The sequence below is a fragment of the Salvelinus fontinalis genome, chromosome 3 (assembly GCF_029448725.1).
Source record: "Salvelinus fontinalis isolate EN_2023a chromosome 3, ASM2944872v1, whole genome shotgun sequence".
Taxonomy (NCBI): Eukaryota; Metazoa; Chordata; class Actinopteri; order Salmoniformes; family Salmonidae; genus Salvelinus; species Salvelinus fontinalis.
In genome coordinates this window covers 68,769,210-68,784,209 of record NC_074667.1, presented here as the reverse complement: position 1 = coordinate 68,784,209, position 15,000 = coordinate 68,769,210, and the positions used below count along the sequence as shown (strand labels likewise).

At 48.5% G+C, this 15,000-nt stretch overlaps 1 protein-coding gene across 1 annotated transcript in view; it reads left to right on the top strand.

Moving 5' to 3' along the window:
- Positions 1-15,000, top strand: part of LOC129851372 (poly(rC)-binding protein 2-like) — a 173,041-nt gene that overhangs the window by 86,036 nt on the left and 72,005 nt on the right. Inside the window, exons 2-3 of the mRNA XM_055917875.1 lie at positions 2,334-2,515; positions 13,526-13,549. Coding sequence (XP_055773850.1) covers positions 2,408-2,515; positions 13,526-13,549 — 132 coding nt within the window. The 5' untranslated portion in view covers positions 2,334-2,407. The remainder of the gene's footprint in view (positions 1-2,333; positions 2,516-13,525; positions 13,550-15,000) is intronic.

Genomic DNA, 15,000 nt, shown 5'->3' with positions numbered 1-15,000 from the left:
CCTAGTATAACGCCTCCTACCTCCTGCCCTAGTATAACGCCTCCTACCTCCTGCCCTAGTATAACGCCTCCTACCTCCTGCCCTAGTATAACGCCTCCTACCTCCTGCCCTAGTATAACGCCTCCTACCTCCTGCCCTAGTATAACGCCTCCTAACTCCTACCTAGTATAACGCCTCCTACCTCCTGCCCTAGTATAACGCCTCCTAACTCCTACCTAGTATAACGCCTCCTACCTCCTGCCCTAGTATAACGCCTCCTAACTCCTACCTAGTATAACGCCTCCTACCTCCTGCCCTAGTACAACGCCTCCTACCTCCTACCTAGTATAACACCTCCTACCTCCTACTCTAGTATAACGCCTCCTACCTCCTACCCTAGTATAACGCCTCCTACCTCCTACCCTAGTATAACACCTCCTACCTCCTGCCCTAATATAACGCCTCCTACCTCCTGCCCTAGTATAACGCCTCCTACCTCCTGCCCTAGTATAACGCCTCCTACCTCCTGCCCTAGTATAACGTCTCCTACCTAGTTGAGAAACAGAGAACACAGGTATAAATACACAGGGGATAATGAGGGAAGTTGGCGACACCTGGGGGGGGGGGGGTGGGGGGTGGAGACAATCACAAAGACAGGTGTGACAGATCAGGGTGTGACAGATCAGGGTGTGACAGATCAGGGTGTGACAGATCAGGGTGTGACAGATCAGGCAGATCAGGGTGTGACAGATCAGGGTGTGACAGATCAGGGTGTGACAGATCAGGGTGTGACAGATCAGGGTGTGACAGATCAGGGTGTGACAGATCAGGGTGTGACAGATCAGGGTGTGACAGATCAGGCAGATCAGGGTGTGACAGATCAGGGTGTGACAGATCAGGGTGTGACAGATCAGGGTGTGACAGATCAGGCAGATCAGGGTGTGACAGATCAGGGTGTGACAGATCAGGGTGTGACAGATCAGGGTGTGACAGATCAGGCAGATCAGGGTGTGACAGATCAGGGTGTGACAGATCAGGCAGATCAGGGTGTGACAGATCAGGGTGTGACAGATCAGGGTGTGACAGATCAGGGTGTGACAGATCAGGCAGATCAGGGTGTGACAGATCAGGGTGTGACAGATCAGGGTGTGACAGATCAGGATGTGACAGATCAGGGTGTGACAGATCAGGGTGTGACAGATCAGGGTGTGACAGATCAGGGTGTGACAGATCAGGCAGATCAGGGTGTGACAGATCAGGGTGTGACAGATCAGGGTGTGACAGATCAGGGTGTGACAGATCAGGCAGATCAGGGTGTGACATATCAGGGTGTGACAGATCAGGGTGTGACAGATCAGGGTGTGACAGATCAGGCAGATCAGGGTGTGACAGATCAGGGTGTGACAGATCAGGGTGTGACAGATCAGGGTGTGACAGATCAGGGTGTGACAGATCAGGCAGATCAGGGTGTGACAGATCAGGGTGTGACAGATCAGGGTGTGACAGATCAGGGTGTGACAGATCAGGGTGTGACAGATCAGGGTGTGACAGATCAGGGTGTGACAGATCAGGGTGTGACAGATCAGGCAGATCAGGGTGTGACAGATCAGGCAGATCAGGGTGTGACAGATCAGGGTGTGACAGATCAGGGTGTGACAGATCAGGGTGTGACAGATCAGGGTGTGACAGATCAGGGTGTGACAGATCAGGCAGATCAGGGTGTGACAGATCAGGCAGATCAGGGTGTGACAGATCAGGCAGATCAGGGTGTGACAGATCAGGGTGTGACAGATCAGGGTGTGACAGATCAGGGTGTGACAGATCAGGCAGATCAGGGTGTGACAGATCAGGCAGATCAGGGTGTGACAGATCAGGGTGTGACAGATCAGGCAGATCAGGGTGTGACAGATCAGGCAGATCAGGGTGTGACAGTGTGTTTGAAGCTCGTCGCTGACGTACATTGACTGGCTGGCTGGTTGCAGCTCTATGAAGTATACGGGTGATATAAATGTATTCTACACCTGCATTACTTGCTGTTTGGGGTTTTAGGCTGGGTTTCTGTACAGCACTTTGAGATATCAGCTGATGTACGAAGGGCTATATAAAATAAAACTTGATTTGATTTGATTCCTTGTTTTTTCTTTTTCGGGGAAAATAATCTAATTGTTCCGTTCGCTGGGATGTCTTGTCATAGCGATACATTACCGTTAATCAATCATTTCAATGTTTTATCTTTCCCGTGTGTGCCTACAGAGAGCTGTGAGGAGAGACCCCACTATGTCATTCATTTTAATAATCAATAACAAATATAATCAATAATTTCAACGTTTTATCCTTCCTGTGTGTCCCTACAGAGAGCTGTGAGGAGAGAGAGACCCCACCGTCACCCTGAGAGTCTGTCTGTCTGTCTGTCTGTAGATCATCTTCCATGCGTCTACCTGTGTCTCATTCCCACATCAACATGAACTGTGAGCAGGACTTTGAAGAGGGGGGCATGAACATCACCCTCACGCTACGGCTCCTCATGCACGGAAAGGTAGGTCTCACATTGGGCCGTTGACCGTTTTACCGTCACACAGTCAAGAGACACGACCGCAGTGAAATCCTACTTGACCGTTGAGTCATGGTAATCTCCATTTATGCACTCTGGACTACTCACTAACGGTCATCGGGTCGCTAATGGCCTGGTAGTCAGGGCTCTATTGTCCCTCTAACCACTCTGACATAAATGCAAATGAGATGGAAAATCACATCAAAACACTTATCATCGAAAACATTATCATGCTTTTAAAACTCACCTCACTGTGATCGATACACGTGAAGAAAGTAGTTCAACAGCAGGTTGAAACTGAGTGGGAAAATGTGGTCGTTGTGGATGTTGTTTCAAAGCCTTAACACAATGAAATGGACAACTGCTTTCTAAGGTGATGATTCATTCAAAACCACTGAGTTTAAGATAATGATTATGCCCCTTATACAATACATAGCCACGGCAGAAAAACAACACATTTAAGATATCTTCAGGGGCAGAACGACAGTTTTTTACCTTGTCAGCTCTAACCGCCAGGCTACCTGCCTCCTCTAACCCCCAGGCTACCTGCCTCCTCTAACCGCCAGGCTACCTGCCTCCTCTAACCGCCAGGCTACCTGCCTCCTCTAACCACCAGGCTACCTGCCTCCTCTAACCACCAGGCTACCTGCCTCCTCTAACCACCAGGCTACCTGCCTCCTCTAACCGCCAGGCTACCTGCCTCCTCTAACCCCCAGGCTACCTGCCTCCTCTAACCGCCAGGCTACCTGCCTCCTCTAACCCCCAGGCAACCTGCCTCCTCTAACCCCCAGGCTACCTGCCTCCTCTAACCGCCAGGCTACCTGCCTCCTCTAACCCCCAGGCTACCTGCCTCCTCTAACCCCCAGGCTACCTGCCTCCTCTAACCCCCAGGCTACCTGCCTCCTCTAACCCCCAGGCTACCTGCCTCCTCTAACCCCCAGGCTACCTGCCTCCTCTAACCCCCAGGCTACCTGCCTCCTCTAACCACCAGGCTACCTGCCTCCTCTAACCACTAGGCTACCTGCCTCCTCTAACCACTAGGCTACCTGCCTCCTCTAACCGCCAGGCTACCTGCCTCCTCTAACCACTAGACTACCTGCCTCCTCTAACCACTAGGCTACCTGCCTCCTCTAACCACTAGACTACCTGCCTCCTCTAACCACTAGGCTACCTGCCTCCTCTAACCACTAGGCTACCTGCCTCCTCTAACCACTAGGCCACCTGCCTCCTCTAACCACTAGGCTACCTGCCTCCTCTAACCACTAGACTACCTGCCTCCTCTAACAACTAGGCTACCTGCCTCCTCTAACCACTAGACTACCTGCCGCTCTAACCACTAGACTACCTGCCGCCTCTAACCACTAGACTACCTGCCTCTCTAACCACAAGACTACCTGCCACTCTAACCGCCAGGCTACCTGCCTCCTCTAACCGCCAGGCTACCTGCCTCCTCTAACCGCCAGGCTTCCTGCCTCCTCTAACCCCCAGGCTACCTGCCTCCTCTAACCACCAGGCTACCTGCCTCCTCTAACCGCCAGGCTACCTGCCTCCTCTAACCCCCAGGCTACCTGCCTCCTCTAACCACCAGGCTACCTGCCTCCTCTAACCACCAGGCTACCTGCCTCCTCTAACCGCCAGGCTACCTGCCTCCTCTAACCCCCAGGCTACCTGCCTCCTCTAACCGCCAGGCTACCTGCGGCTCTACAACATTTTTTTCACTTGGTTTCCCAAATGAAGCACTGAGTAGCTGTAGAAACAGTGTTGGAGAGCCCATGGGCAGAATATCACCTGTGGTACTACAAAATAACCAGAGTAGACTACCTGATAAGTGGCCTCCATTAACCAGAGTAGTCTACCTGATAAGTGGCCTCCATTAACCAGAGTAGTCTACCTGATAAGTGGCCTCCATTAACCAGAGTAGTCTACCTGATAAGTGGCCTCCATTAACCAGAGTAGACTACCTGATAAGTGGTCTCCATTAACCAGAGTAGTCTACCTGATAAGTGGCCTCCAATAACCAGAGTAGTCTACCTGATAAGTGGCCTCCATTAACCAGAGTAGACTACCTGATAAGTGGTCTCCATTAACCAGAGTAGCCTACCTGATAAGTGGTCTCCATTAACCAGAGTAGCCTACCTGATAAGTGGCCTCCATTAACCAGAGTAGAATACCTGACAAGTGGCCTCCATTAACCAGAGTAGCCTACCTGATAAGTGGCCTACAATAACCAGAGTCGTCTACCTGATAAGTGGCCTCCATTAACCAGAGTAGTCTACCTGATAAGTGGCCTCCATTAACCAGAGTAGTCTACCTGATAAGTGGTCTCCAATATCCAGAGTAGTCTACCTGATAAGTGGCCTCCATTAACCAGAGTAGCCTACCTGACAAGTAGACTCCATTAACCAGAGTAGCCTACCTGATAAGTGGCCTCCATTAACCAGAGTAGCCTACCTGATAAGTGGCCTCCATTAACCAGAGTAGTCTACCTGATAAGTGGCCTCCATTAACCAGAGTAGTCTACCTGACAAGTGGCCTCCAATATCCAGATTAGTCTACCTGATAAGTGGCCTCCATTAACCAGAGTAGACTACCTGATAAGTGGCCTCCATTAACCAGAGTAGTCTACCTGATAAGTGGTCTCCATTAACCAGAGTAGCCTACCTGATAAGTGGCCTCCATTAACCAGAGTAGTCTACCTGACAAGTGGCCTCCAATATCCAGATTAGTCTACCTGATAAGTGGCCTCCATTAACCAGAGTAGTCTACCTGATAAGTGGTCTCCATTAACCAGAGTAGTCTACCTGACAAGTGGTCTCCATTAACCAGAGTAGTCTACCTGATAAGTGGTCTCCATTAACCAGAGTAGCCTACCTGATAAGTGGTCTCCATTAACCAGACTAGCCTACCTGATAAGTGGCCTCCATTAACCAGAGTAGACTACCTGATAAGTGGCCTCCATTAACCAGAGTAGTCTACCTGATAAGTGGCCTCCATTAACCAGAGAAGAATACCTGACAAGTGGCCTCCATTAACCAGAGTAGTCTACCTGATAAGTGGCCTCCATTAACCAGAGTAGTCTACCTGACAAGTGGTCTCCATTAACCAGAGTAGTCTACCTGATAAGTGGTCTCCATTAACCAGAGTAGCCTACCTGATAAGTGGTCTCCATTAACCAGACTAGCCTACCTGATAAGTGGCCTCCATTAACCAGAGTAGTCTACCTGATAAGTGGCCTCCATTAACCAGAGTAGTCTACCTGATAAGTGGACTCCATTAACCAGAGTAGACTACCTGATAAGTGGTATCCATTAACCAGACTAGCCTACCTGATAAGTGGTCTCCATTAACCAGACTAGCCTACCTGATAAGTGGCCTCCAATAACCAGAGTAGTCTACCTGACAAGTGGACTCCATTAACCAGAGTAGTCTACCTGACAAGTGGTCTCCATTAACCAGAGTAGTCTACCTGACAAGTGGTCTCCATTAACCAGAGTAGTCTACCTGACAAGTGGACTCCATTAACCAGAGTAGTCTACCTGACAAGTGGTCTCCATTAACCAGAGTAGTCTACCTGACAAGTGGTCTCCATTAACCAGACTAGCCTACCTGATAAGTGGTCTCCATTAACCAGAGTAGACTACCTGATAAGTGGTCTCCATTAACCAGAGTAGCCTACCTGATAAGTGGTCTCCATTAACCAGAGTAGCCTACCTGATAAGTGGTCTCCATTAACCAGAGTAGCCTACCTGATAAGTGGTCTCCATTAATCAGAGTAGCCTACCTGATAAGTGGTCTCCATTAACCAGAGTAGACTACCTGATAAGTGGTCTCCATTAACCAGAGTAGACTACCTGATAAGTGGTCTCCATTAACCAGACTAGACTACCTGATAAGTGGCCTCCATTAACCAGAGTAGTCTACCTGATAAGTGGTCTCCATTAACCAGACTAGACTACCTGATAAGTGGCCTCCATTAACCAGAGTAGTCTACCTGATAAGTGGACTCCATTAACCAGAGTAGACTACCTGATAAGTGGACTCCATTAACCAGAGTAGACTACCTGATAAGTGGACTCCATTAACCAGAGTAGTCTACCTGACAAGTGGTCTCCATTAACCAGAGTAGTCTACCTGACAAGTGGTCTCCATTAACCAGACTAGCCTACCTGATAAGTGGTCTCCATTAACCAGAGTAGACTACCTGATAAGTGGTCTCCATTAACCAGAGTAGCCTACCTGATAAGTGGTCTCCATTAACCAGAGTAGCCTACCTGATAAGTGGTCTCCATTAACCAGAGTAGCCTACCTGATAAGTGGTCTCCATTAACCAGAGTAGCCTACCTGATAAGTGGTCTCCATTAACCAGAGTAGACTACCTGATAAGTGGTCTCCATTATACAGAGTAGACTACCTGATAAGTGGTCTCCATTAACCAGACTAGACTACCTGATAAGTGGCCTCCATTAACCAGAGTAGTCTACCTGATAAGTGGTCTCCATTAACCAGACTAGACTACCTGATAAGTGGCCTCCATTAACCAGAGTAGTCTACCTGATAAGTGGACTCCATTAACCAGAGTAGACTACCTGATAAGTGGACTCCATTAACCAGAGTAGACTACCTGATAAGTGGACTCCATTAACCAGAGTAGTCTACCTGATAAGTGGACTCCATTAACCAGAGTAGCCTACCTGATAAGTGGCCTCCATTAACCAGACTAGTCTACCTGATAAGTGGTCTCCATTAACCAGACTAGACTACCTGATAAGTGGACTCCATTAACCAGAGTAGACTACCTGATAAGTGGACTCCATTAACCAGAGTAGACTACCTGATAAGTGGACTCCATTAACCAGAGTAGTCTACCTGATAAGTGGACTCCATTAACCAGAGTAGCCTACCTGATAAGTGGTCTCCATTAACCAGAGTAGACTACCTGACAAGTGGACTCCATTAACCAGAGTAGTCTACCTGATAAGTGGCCTCCAATAACCAGAGTAGTCTACCTGATAAGTGGTCTCCATTAACCAGAGTAGTCTACCTGATAAGTGGTCTCCATTAACCAGAGTAGACTACCTGATAAGTGGACTCCATTAACCAGAGTAGACTACCTGATAAGTGGACTCCATTAACCAGAGTAGTCTACCTGATAAGTGGTCTCCATTAACCAGAGTAGTCTACCTGATAAGTGGACTCCATTAACCAGAGTAGACTACCTGATAAGTGGTCTCCATTAACCAGAGTAGTCTACCTGATAAGTGGCCTCCATTAACCAGAGTAGTCTACCTGATAAGTGGCCTCCATTAACCAGAGTAGTCTACCTGATAAGTGGCCTCCATTAACCAGAGTAGTCTACCTGATAAGTGGCCTCCATTAACCAGAGTAGCCTACCTGATAACTGGCCTCCATTAACGAGAGTAGTCTACCTGATAAGTGGCCTCCATTAACCAGAGTAGCCTACCTGATAACTGGCCTCCATTAACCAGAGTAGTCTACCTGATAAGTGGCCTCTGTTAACCAGAGTAGCCTACCTGATAAGTGGCCTCTGTTAACCAGAGTAGCCTACCTGATAACTGGCCTCCATTAACGAGAGTAGTCTCCCTGACAAGTGGACTCCATTAACCAGAGTAGACTACCTGATAAGTGGCCTCCATTAACCAGAGTAGACTACCTGATAAGTGGTCTCCATTAACCAGAGTAGACTACCTGACAAGTGGACTCCATTAACCAGAGTAGACTACCTGATAAGTGGCCTCCATTAACCAGAGTAGCCTACCTGATAAGTGGCCTCCATTAACCAGAGTAGACTACCTGATAAGTGGCCTCCATTAACCAGAGTAGTCTACCTGATAAGTGGAATCCATTAACCAGAGTAGACTACCTGATAAGTGGCCTCCATTAACCAGACTAGTCTACCTGATAAATGGACTCCATTAACCAGAGTAGTCTACCTGATAACTGGCCTCCATTAACCAGAGTAGACTACCTGATAAGTGGTCTCCATTAACCAGAGTAGACAACCTGATAAGTGGCCTCCATTAACCAGAGTAGACTACCTGATAAGTGGACTCCATTAACCAGACTAGCCTACCTGATAAGTGGCCTCCATTAACCAGAGTAGACTACCTGATAAGTGGACTCCATTAACCAGACTAGCCTACCTGATAAGTGGCCTCCATTAACCAGAGTAGACTACCTGATAAGTGGCCTCCATTAACCAGAGTAGACTACCTGATAAGTGGACTCCATTAACCAGACTAGACTACCTGATAAGTGGCCTCCATTAACCAGCGTAGTCTACCTGATAAGTGGTCTCCATTAACCAGACTAGCCTACCTGATAAGTGGCCTCCATTAACCAGAGTAGACTACCTGATAAGTGGACTCCATTAACCAGACTAGCCTACCTGATAAGTGGCCTCCATTAACCAGAGTAGACTACCTGATAAGTGGTCTCCATTAACCAGAGTAGTCTACCTGATAAGTGGACTCCATTAACCAGAGTAGTCTACCTGATAAGTGGTCTCCATTAACCAGAGTAGTCTACATTTAACATTTAAGTCATTTAGCAGACGCTCTTATCCAGAGCGACTTACAAATTGGTGCATTCACCTTATGACATCCAGTGGAACAGCCACTTTACAATAGTGCATCAGATCTTTTAAGGGGGGGGGGGGCAGAAGGATTGCTTTATCCTAGGTATTCCTTGAAGAGGTGGGGTTTCAGGTGTCTCCGGAAGGTGGTGATTGACTCCGCTGTCCTGGCGTCGTGAGGGAGTTTGTTCCACCATTGGGGGGCCAGAGCAGCGAACAGTTTTGACTGGGCTGAGCGGGAACTGTACTTCCTCAGTGGTAGGGAGGCGAGCAGGCCAGAGGTGGATGAACGCAGTGCCCTTGTTTGGGTGTAGGGCCTGATCAGAGCCTGAAGGTACTGAGGTGCCGTTCCCCTCACAGCTCCGTAGGCAAGCACCATGGTCTTGTAGCGGATGCGAGCTTCAACTGGAAGCCAGTGGAGAGAGCGGAGGAGCGGGGTGACGTGAGAGAACTTGGGAAGGTTGAACACCAGACGGGCTGCGGCGTTCTGGATGAGTTGTAGGGGTTTAATGGCACAGGCAGGGAGCCCAGCCAGCAGCGAGTTGCAGTAATCCAGACGGGAGATGACAAGTGCCTGGATTAGGACCTGCGCCGCTTCCTGTGTGAGGCAGGGTCGTACTCTGCGGATGTTGTAGAGCATGAACCTACAGGAACGGGCCACCGCCTTGATGTTGGTGGAGAACGACAGGGTGTTGTCCAGGATCACGCCAAGGTTCTTAGCGCTCTGGGAGGAGGACACAATGGAGTTGTCAACCGTGATGGCGAGATCATGGAACGGACAGTCCTTCCCCGGGAGGAAGAGCAGCTCCGTCTTGCCGAGGTTCAGCTTGAGGTGGTGATCCGTCATCCACACTGATATGTCTGCCAGACATGCAGAGATGCGATTCGCCACCTGGTCATCAGAAGGGGGAAAGGAGAAGATTAATTGTGTGTCGTCTGCATAGCAATGATAGGAGAGACCATGTGAGGTTATGACAGAGCCAAGTGACTTGGTGTATAGCGAGAATAGGAGAGGGCCTAGAACAGAGCCCTGGGGGACACCAGTGGTGAGAGCGCGTGGTGAGGAGACAGATTCTCGCCACGCCACCTGGTAGGAGCGACCTGTCAGGTAGGACGCAATCCAAGCGTGGGCCGCGCCGGAGATGCCCAACTCGGAGAGGGTGGAGAGGAGGATCTGATGGTTCACAGTATCGAAGGCAGCCGATAGGTCTAGAAGGATGAGAGCAGAGGAGAGAGAGTTAGCTTTAGCAGTGCGGAGCGCCTCCGTGATACAGAGAAGAGCAGTCTCAGTTGAGTGACTAGTCTTGAAACCTGACTGATTTGGATCAAGAAGGTCATTCTGAGAGAGATAGCAGGAGAGCTGGCCAAGGACGGCACGTTCAAGAGTTTTGGAGAGAAAAGAAAGAAGGGATACTGGTCTGTAGTTGTTGACATCGGAGGGATCGAGTGTAGGTTTTTTCAGAAGGGGTGCAACTCTCGCTCTCTTGAAGACGGAAGGGACGTAGCCAGCGGTCAAGGATGAGTTGATGAGCGAGGTGAGGTAAGGTAGAAGGTCTCCGGAAATGGTCTGGAGAAGAGAGGAGGGGATAGGGTCAAGCGGGCAGGTTGTTGGGCGGCCGGCCGTCACAAGACGCGAGATTTCATCTGGAGAGAGAGGGGAGAAAGAGGTCAAAGCACAGGGTTGGGCAGTGTGAGCAGAACCAGCGGTGTCGTTTGACTTAGCGAACGAGGATCGGATGTCGTCGACCTTCTTTTCAAAATGGTTGACGAAGTCGTCTGCAGAGAGGGAGGAGGGGGGGGGGGAGGGGGAGGAGGATTCAGGAGGGAGGAGAAGGTGGCAAAGAGCTTCCTAGGGTTAGAGGCAGATGCTTGGAATTTAGAGTGGTAGAAAGTGGCTTTAGCAGCAGAGACAGAAGAGGAAAATGTAGAGAGGAGGGAGTGAAAGGATGCCAGGTCCGCAGGGAGGCGAGTTTTCCTCCATTTCCGCTCGGCTGCCCGGAGCCCTGTTCTGTGAGCTCGCAATGAGTCGTCGAGCCACGGAGCGGGAGGGGAGGACCGAGCCGGCCTGGAGGATAGGGGACATAGAGAGTCAAAGGATGCAGAAAGGGAGGAGAGGAGGGTTGAGGAGGCAGAATCAGGAGATAGGTTGGAGAAGGTTTGGGCAGAGGGAAGAGATGATAGGATGGAAGAGGAGAGAGTAGCGGGGGAGAGAGAGCGGAGGTTGGGACGGCGCGATACCATCCGAGTAGGGGCAGTGTGGGAAGTGTTGGATGAGAGCGAGAGGGAGAAGGATACAAGGTAGTGGTCGGAGACTTGGAGGGGAGTTGCAATGAGGTTAGTGGAAGAACAGCATCTAGTAAAGATGAGGTCAAGCGTATTGCCTGCCTTGTGAGTAGGGGGGGAAGGTGAGAGGGTGAGGTCAAAAGAGGAGAGGAGTGGAAAGAAGGAGGCAGAGAGGAATGAGTCAAAGGTAGACATGGGGAGGTTAAAGTCACCCAGAACTGTGAGAGGTGAGCCGTCCTCAGGAAAGGAGCTTATCAAGGCATCAAGCTCATTGATGAACTCTCCAAGGGAACCTGGAGGGCGATAAATGATAAGGATGTTAAGCTTGAAAGGGCTGGTAACTGTGACAGCATGGAATTCAAAGGAGGCGATAGACAGATGGGTAAGGGGAGAAAGAGAGAATGACCACTTGGGAGAGATGAGGATCCCGGTGCCACCACCCCGCTGACCAGAAGGTCTCGGGGTGTGCGAGAACACGTGGGCAGACGAAGAGAGAGCAGTAGGAGTAGCAGTGTTATCTGTGGTGAGCCATGTTTCCGTCAGTGCCAGGAAGTCGAGGGACTGGAGGGACGCATAGGCTGAGATGAGCTCTGCCTTGTTGGCCGCAGATCGGCAGTTCCAGAGGCTACCGGAGACCTGGAACTCCACGTGGGTCGTGCGGGCTGGGACCACCAGGTTAGGGTGGGCGCGGCCACGCGGTGTGAAGCGTTTGTATGGTCTGTGCAGAGAGGAGAGAACAGGGATAGACAGACACATGGTTGACAGGCTACAGAAGAGGCTACGCTAATGCAAAGGAGATTAGAATGACAAGTGGGCTACACGTCTCGAATGTTCAGAAAGTTAAGCTTACGTTGCAAAAAAAATGATAAGTGGTCTCCATTCGCTATTCAGAGCATAAGGACAACATGTCTTTACCTCCTGCCCTTATTCCTGACTATTTAATAATGGACCATTCTAATTCTGAACAAATGTTACATATTAGTAAAGAGAAGATTAAATGGAGAATAGTTTGATGGGTAAAAATATGATCGTTTGATGAGAGAGCAGCGTGTGCAGCCTGAGGCGAGGAACAGAGAGCGAGCTTTTTGAAATCATCCATAGTCTATTGTCGCATTATGCATCCCATAATATATTTAGATTTCTAAGGCATTCTAAGGTTTGTATCATTTAAAACTAAAGTTGCCAAATAACCCTAAATCTAGCATATAGGGCCTGTTTCAAATGTAATTTAGCCACTTCATATGCGCACTCTCACTCCGGAATGAGAAAAATATCCTTTCTATTTTATTCAGTTCAGTTCAATTATATATTTCTTACTATAAAATGATATAATATAAAATAATGACACGGGACTTCTAAGCATATCTTGTCTCCTAAATGAACTAGACTACAGCCTATGGCATGGAGCACAGCCAGATAACACACAGTAGGCTGGCTCATATTCTGTTCTTCTGAAAGACATGTTCTTCATTTCATGTTTCTTTAGATCTGCCTAAAATAAATAATAGATTTATTGTGATATATTCAATTGATTTATTCAACTTTTTTTTTTTTTATCAGCGGCTTGTATGCAGATTGTATGCAGATTGTATGCAGATTGTATGCATGAAGGTGCTAAACGTGTTCATGTTAATTAACAATCAATTACCGTGACACCGTTTATGTTAATTAACAATCAATTACCGTGAGACTGGAAATGTTTTGTATGACAATAACCGGCTGACAAACTTTCATGCCCGCCACAGCCCTAGTCTCTCACACAGGCATGCTTATGACAGACACACACACTCACAGGGACTCGTTCTGTTAGTACAGAACACCGTACCGTCACACTATTGATTCTCATGCACAGAAAAGGTACGTCACACACACACACACAAACAACCTGGTACAGAGCCTCAGACAGACAAAAATAACAGACCGACCGACAGACAGACAACAGACAGACAGACGACATCAGTCAGATGACACCAGACAGACAGACAGACAGACAGACAGACAGACAGACAGACAGACAGACAGACGACATCAGTCAGATGACACCAGACAAACATACAGTATCCTGGGAAGGGACAGGATTAAATCAATATGGTGACATTTACTTTTGTTTCCTTTTGCAGGAAGTCGGCAGCATCATTGGAAAGGTGAGAAGCAATCTCTCTCTCTCTCTCTCTCCCTCCTCTCTCCCTCTCTCTCCCTCTCTCTCCCCTCTCTCTCTCCCTCCCTCTCTCTCTTTCTCTCTCCCCTCTCTCTCCCCCCTCTCTCTCTCCCCTCTCTCTCCCTCTCTCCCCCCCCTCTCTCTCTCTCTCCCTCCATCTCTGTCTCTATTTCTGTCATCAGAAGCAGTCCTATTCCATCTAGAGCAGTCATGAGCAGTTCTATTCAATCTAGAGCAGTCATATTCCATCTATAGCAGTCATGAGCAGTCCTATTCCATCTAGTGCAGTTAGGAGCGTTTGTATTCCGTCTATAGCAGTCAGGAACTGTCCTATTATATCTACAGCAGTCATGAACAGTCTTATTCCAACGAGAGCAGTCAGGAGCAGTCCTATGCCATCTAGAACAATCCTATTCCATCAACAGCAGTTAGGAGCAGTCGTATTACCAACGAGAGCAGTCAGGAGCAGTACTATTCCATCTAGAGTAGTCCTATTCTGTCTAGAACAGTCATGAACAGTCTTAATCCATCTAGAGTAGTAAGGAGCAGTCATTTTCCAACGAGAACTGTCAGGAGCTGTTATATTCAATCTAGAGCAGTCATATTCTATCTAGAACAGTCCAATTCCATCAACAGCAGTTAGGAGCAGTCCTATTCCATGTAGAGCAGTCAGAAGCAGTTGTATTCAATCTAGAGCAGTCATATTCCATCAACAGCAGTCAGTAGCAGTACTATTCCACCTAGAACAATCCTATTCCATCTATAGCAGTCAAGAGCAGTCCTATTCCATCTAGAGTAGTCAGTAGCAGTCTTATTACCAACGAGAGCAGTGAGGAGCAGTACTATTCCATCTAGAGTAGTCCTATTCCATCTAGAGAAGTAAGGAGCAGTCATTATCCAACGAGAACTGTCCAATTCCATCAACAGCAGTTAGGAGCAGTCCTATTCCATGTAGAGCAGTCAGGAGCTGTTATATTCAATCTAGAGCAGTCCAAATCAAATTAAATCAAATCAAATGTTTTTATAAAGCCCTTCTTACATCAGCTGATATCTCAAAGTGCTGTACAAAAACCCAGCCTAAAACCCCAAACAGCAAGCAATGCAGGTGTAGAAGCACGGCGGCTAGGAAAAACTCCCTAGAAAGGCCAGAACCTAGGAAGAAACCTAGAGAGGAACCAGGCTATGAGGGGTGGCCAGTCCTCTTCTGGCTGTGCCCGGTGGAGATTATAACAGAACATGGCCAAGATGTTCAAATGTTCATAAATGACCAGCATGGTCAAATAATAATAATCACAGTAGCTGTCAAGGGTGCAACAAGTCAGCAGAGAGAGAGCGAGAGAGAGAGCGAGAGAGAAAGGGAGAGGGAGAGAGAGAGAGAGGGAGTCAGTAGCAGTACTATTCCATCAACAGCAGTCAGTAGCAGTCCTATTCCATCTA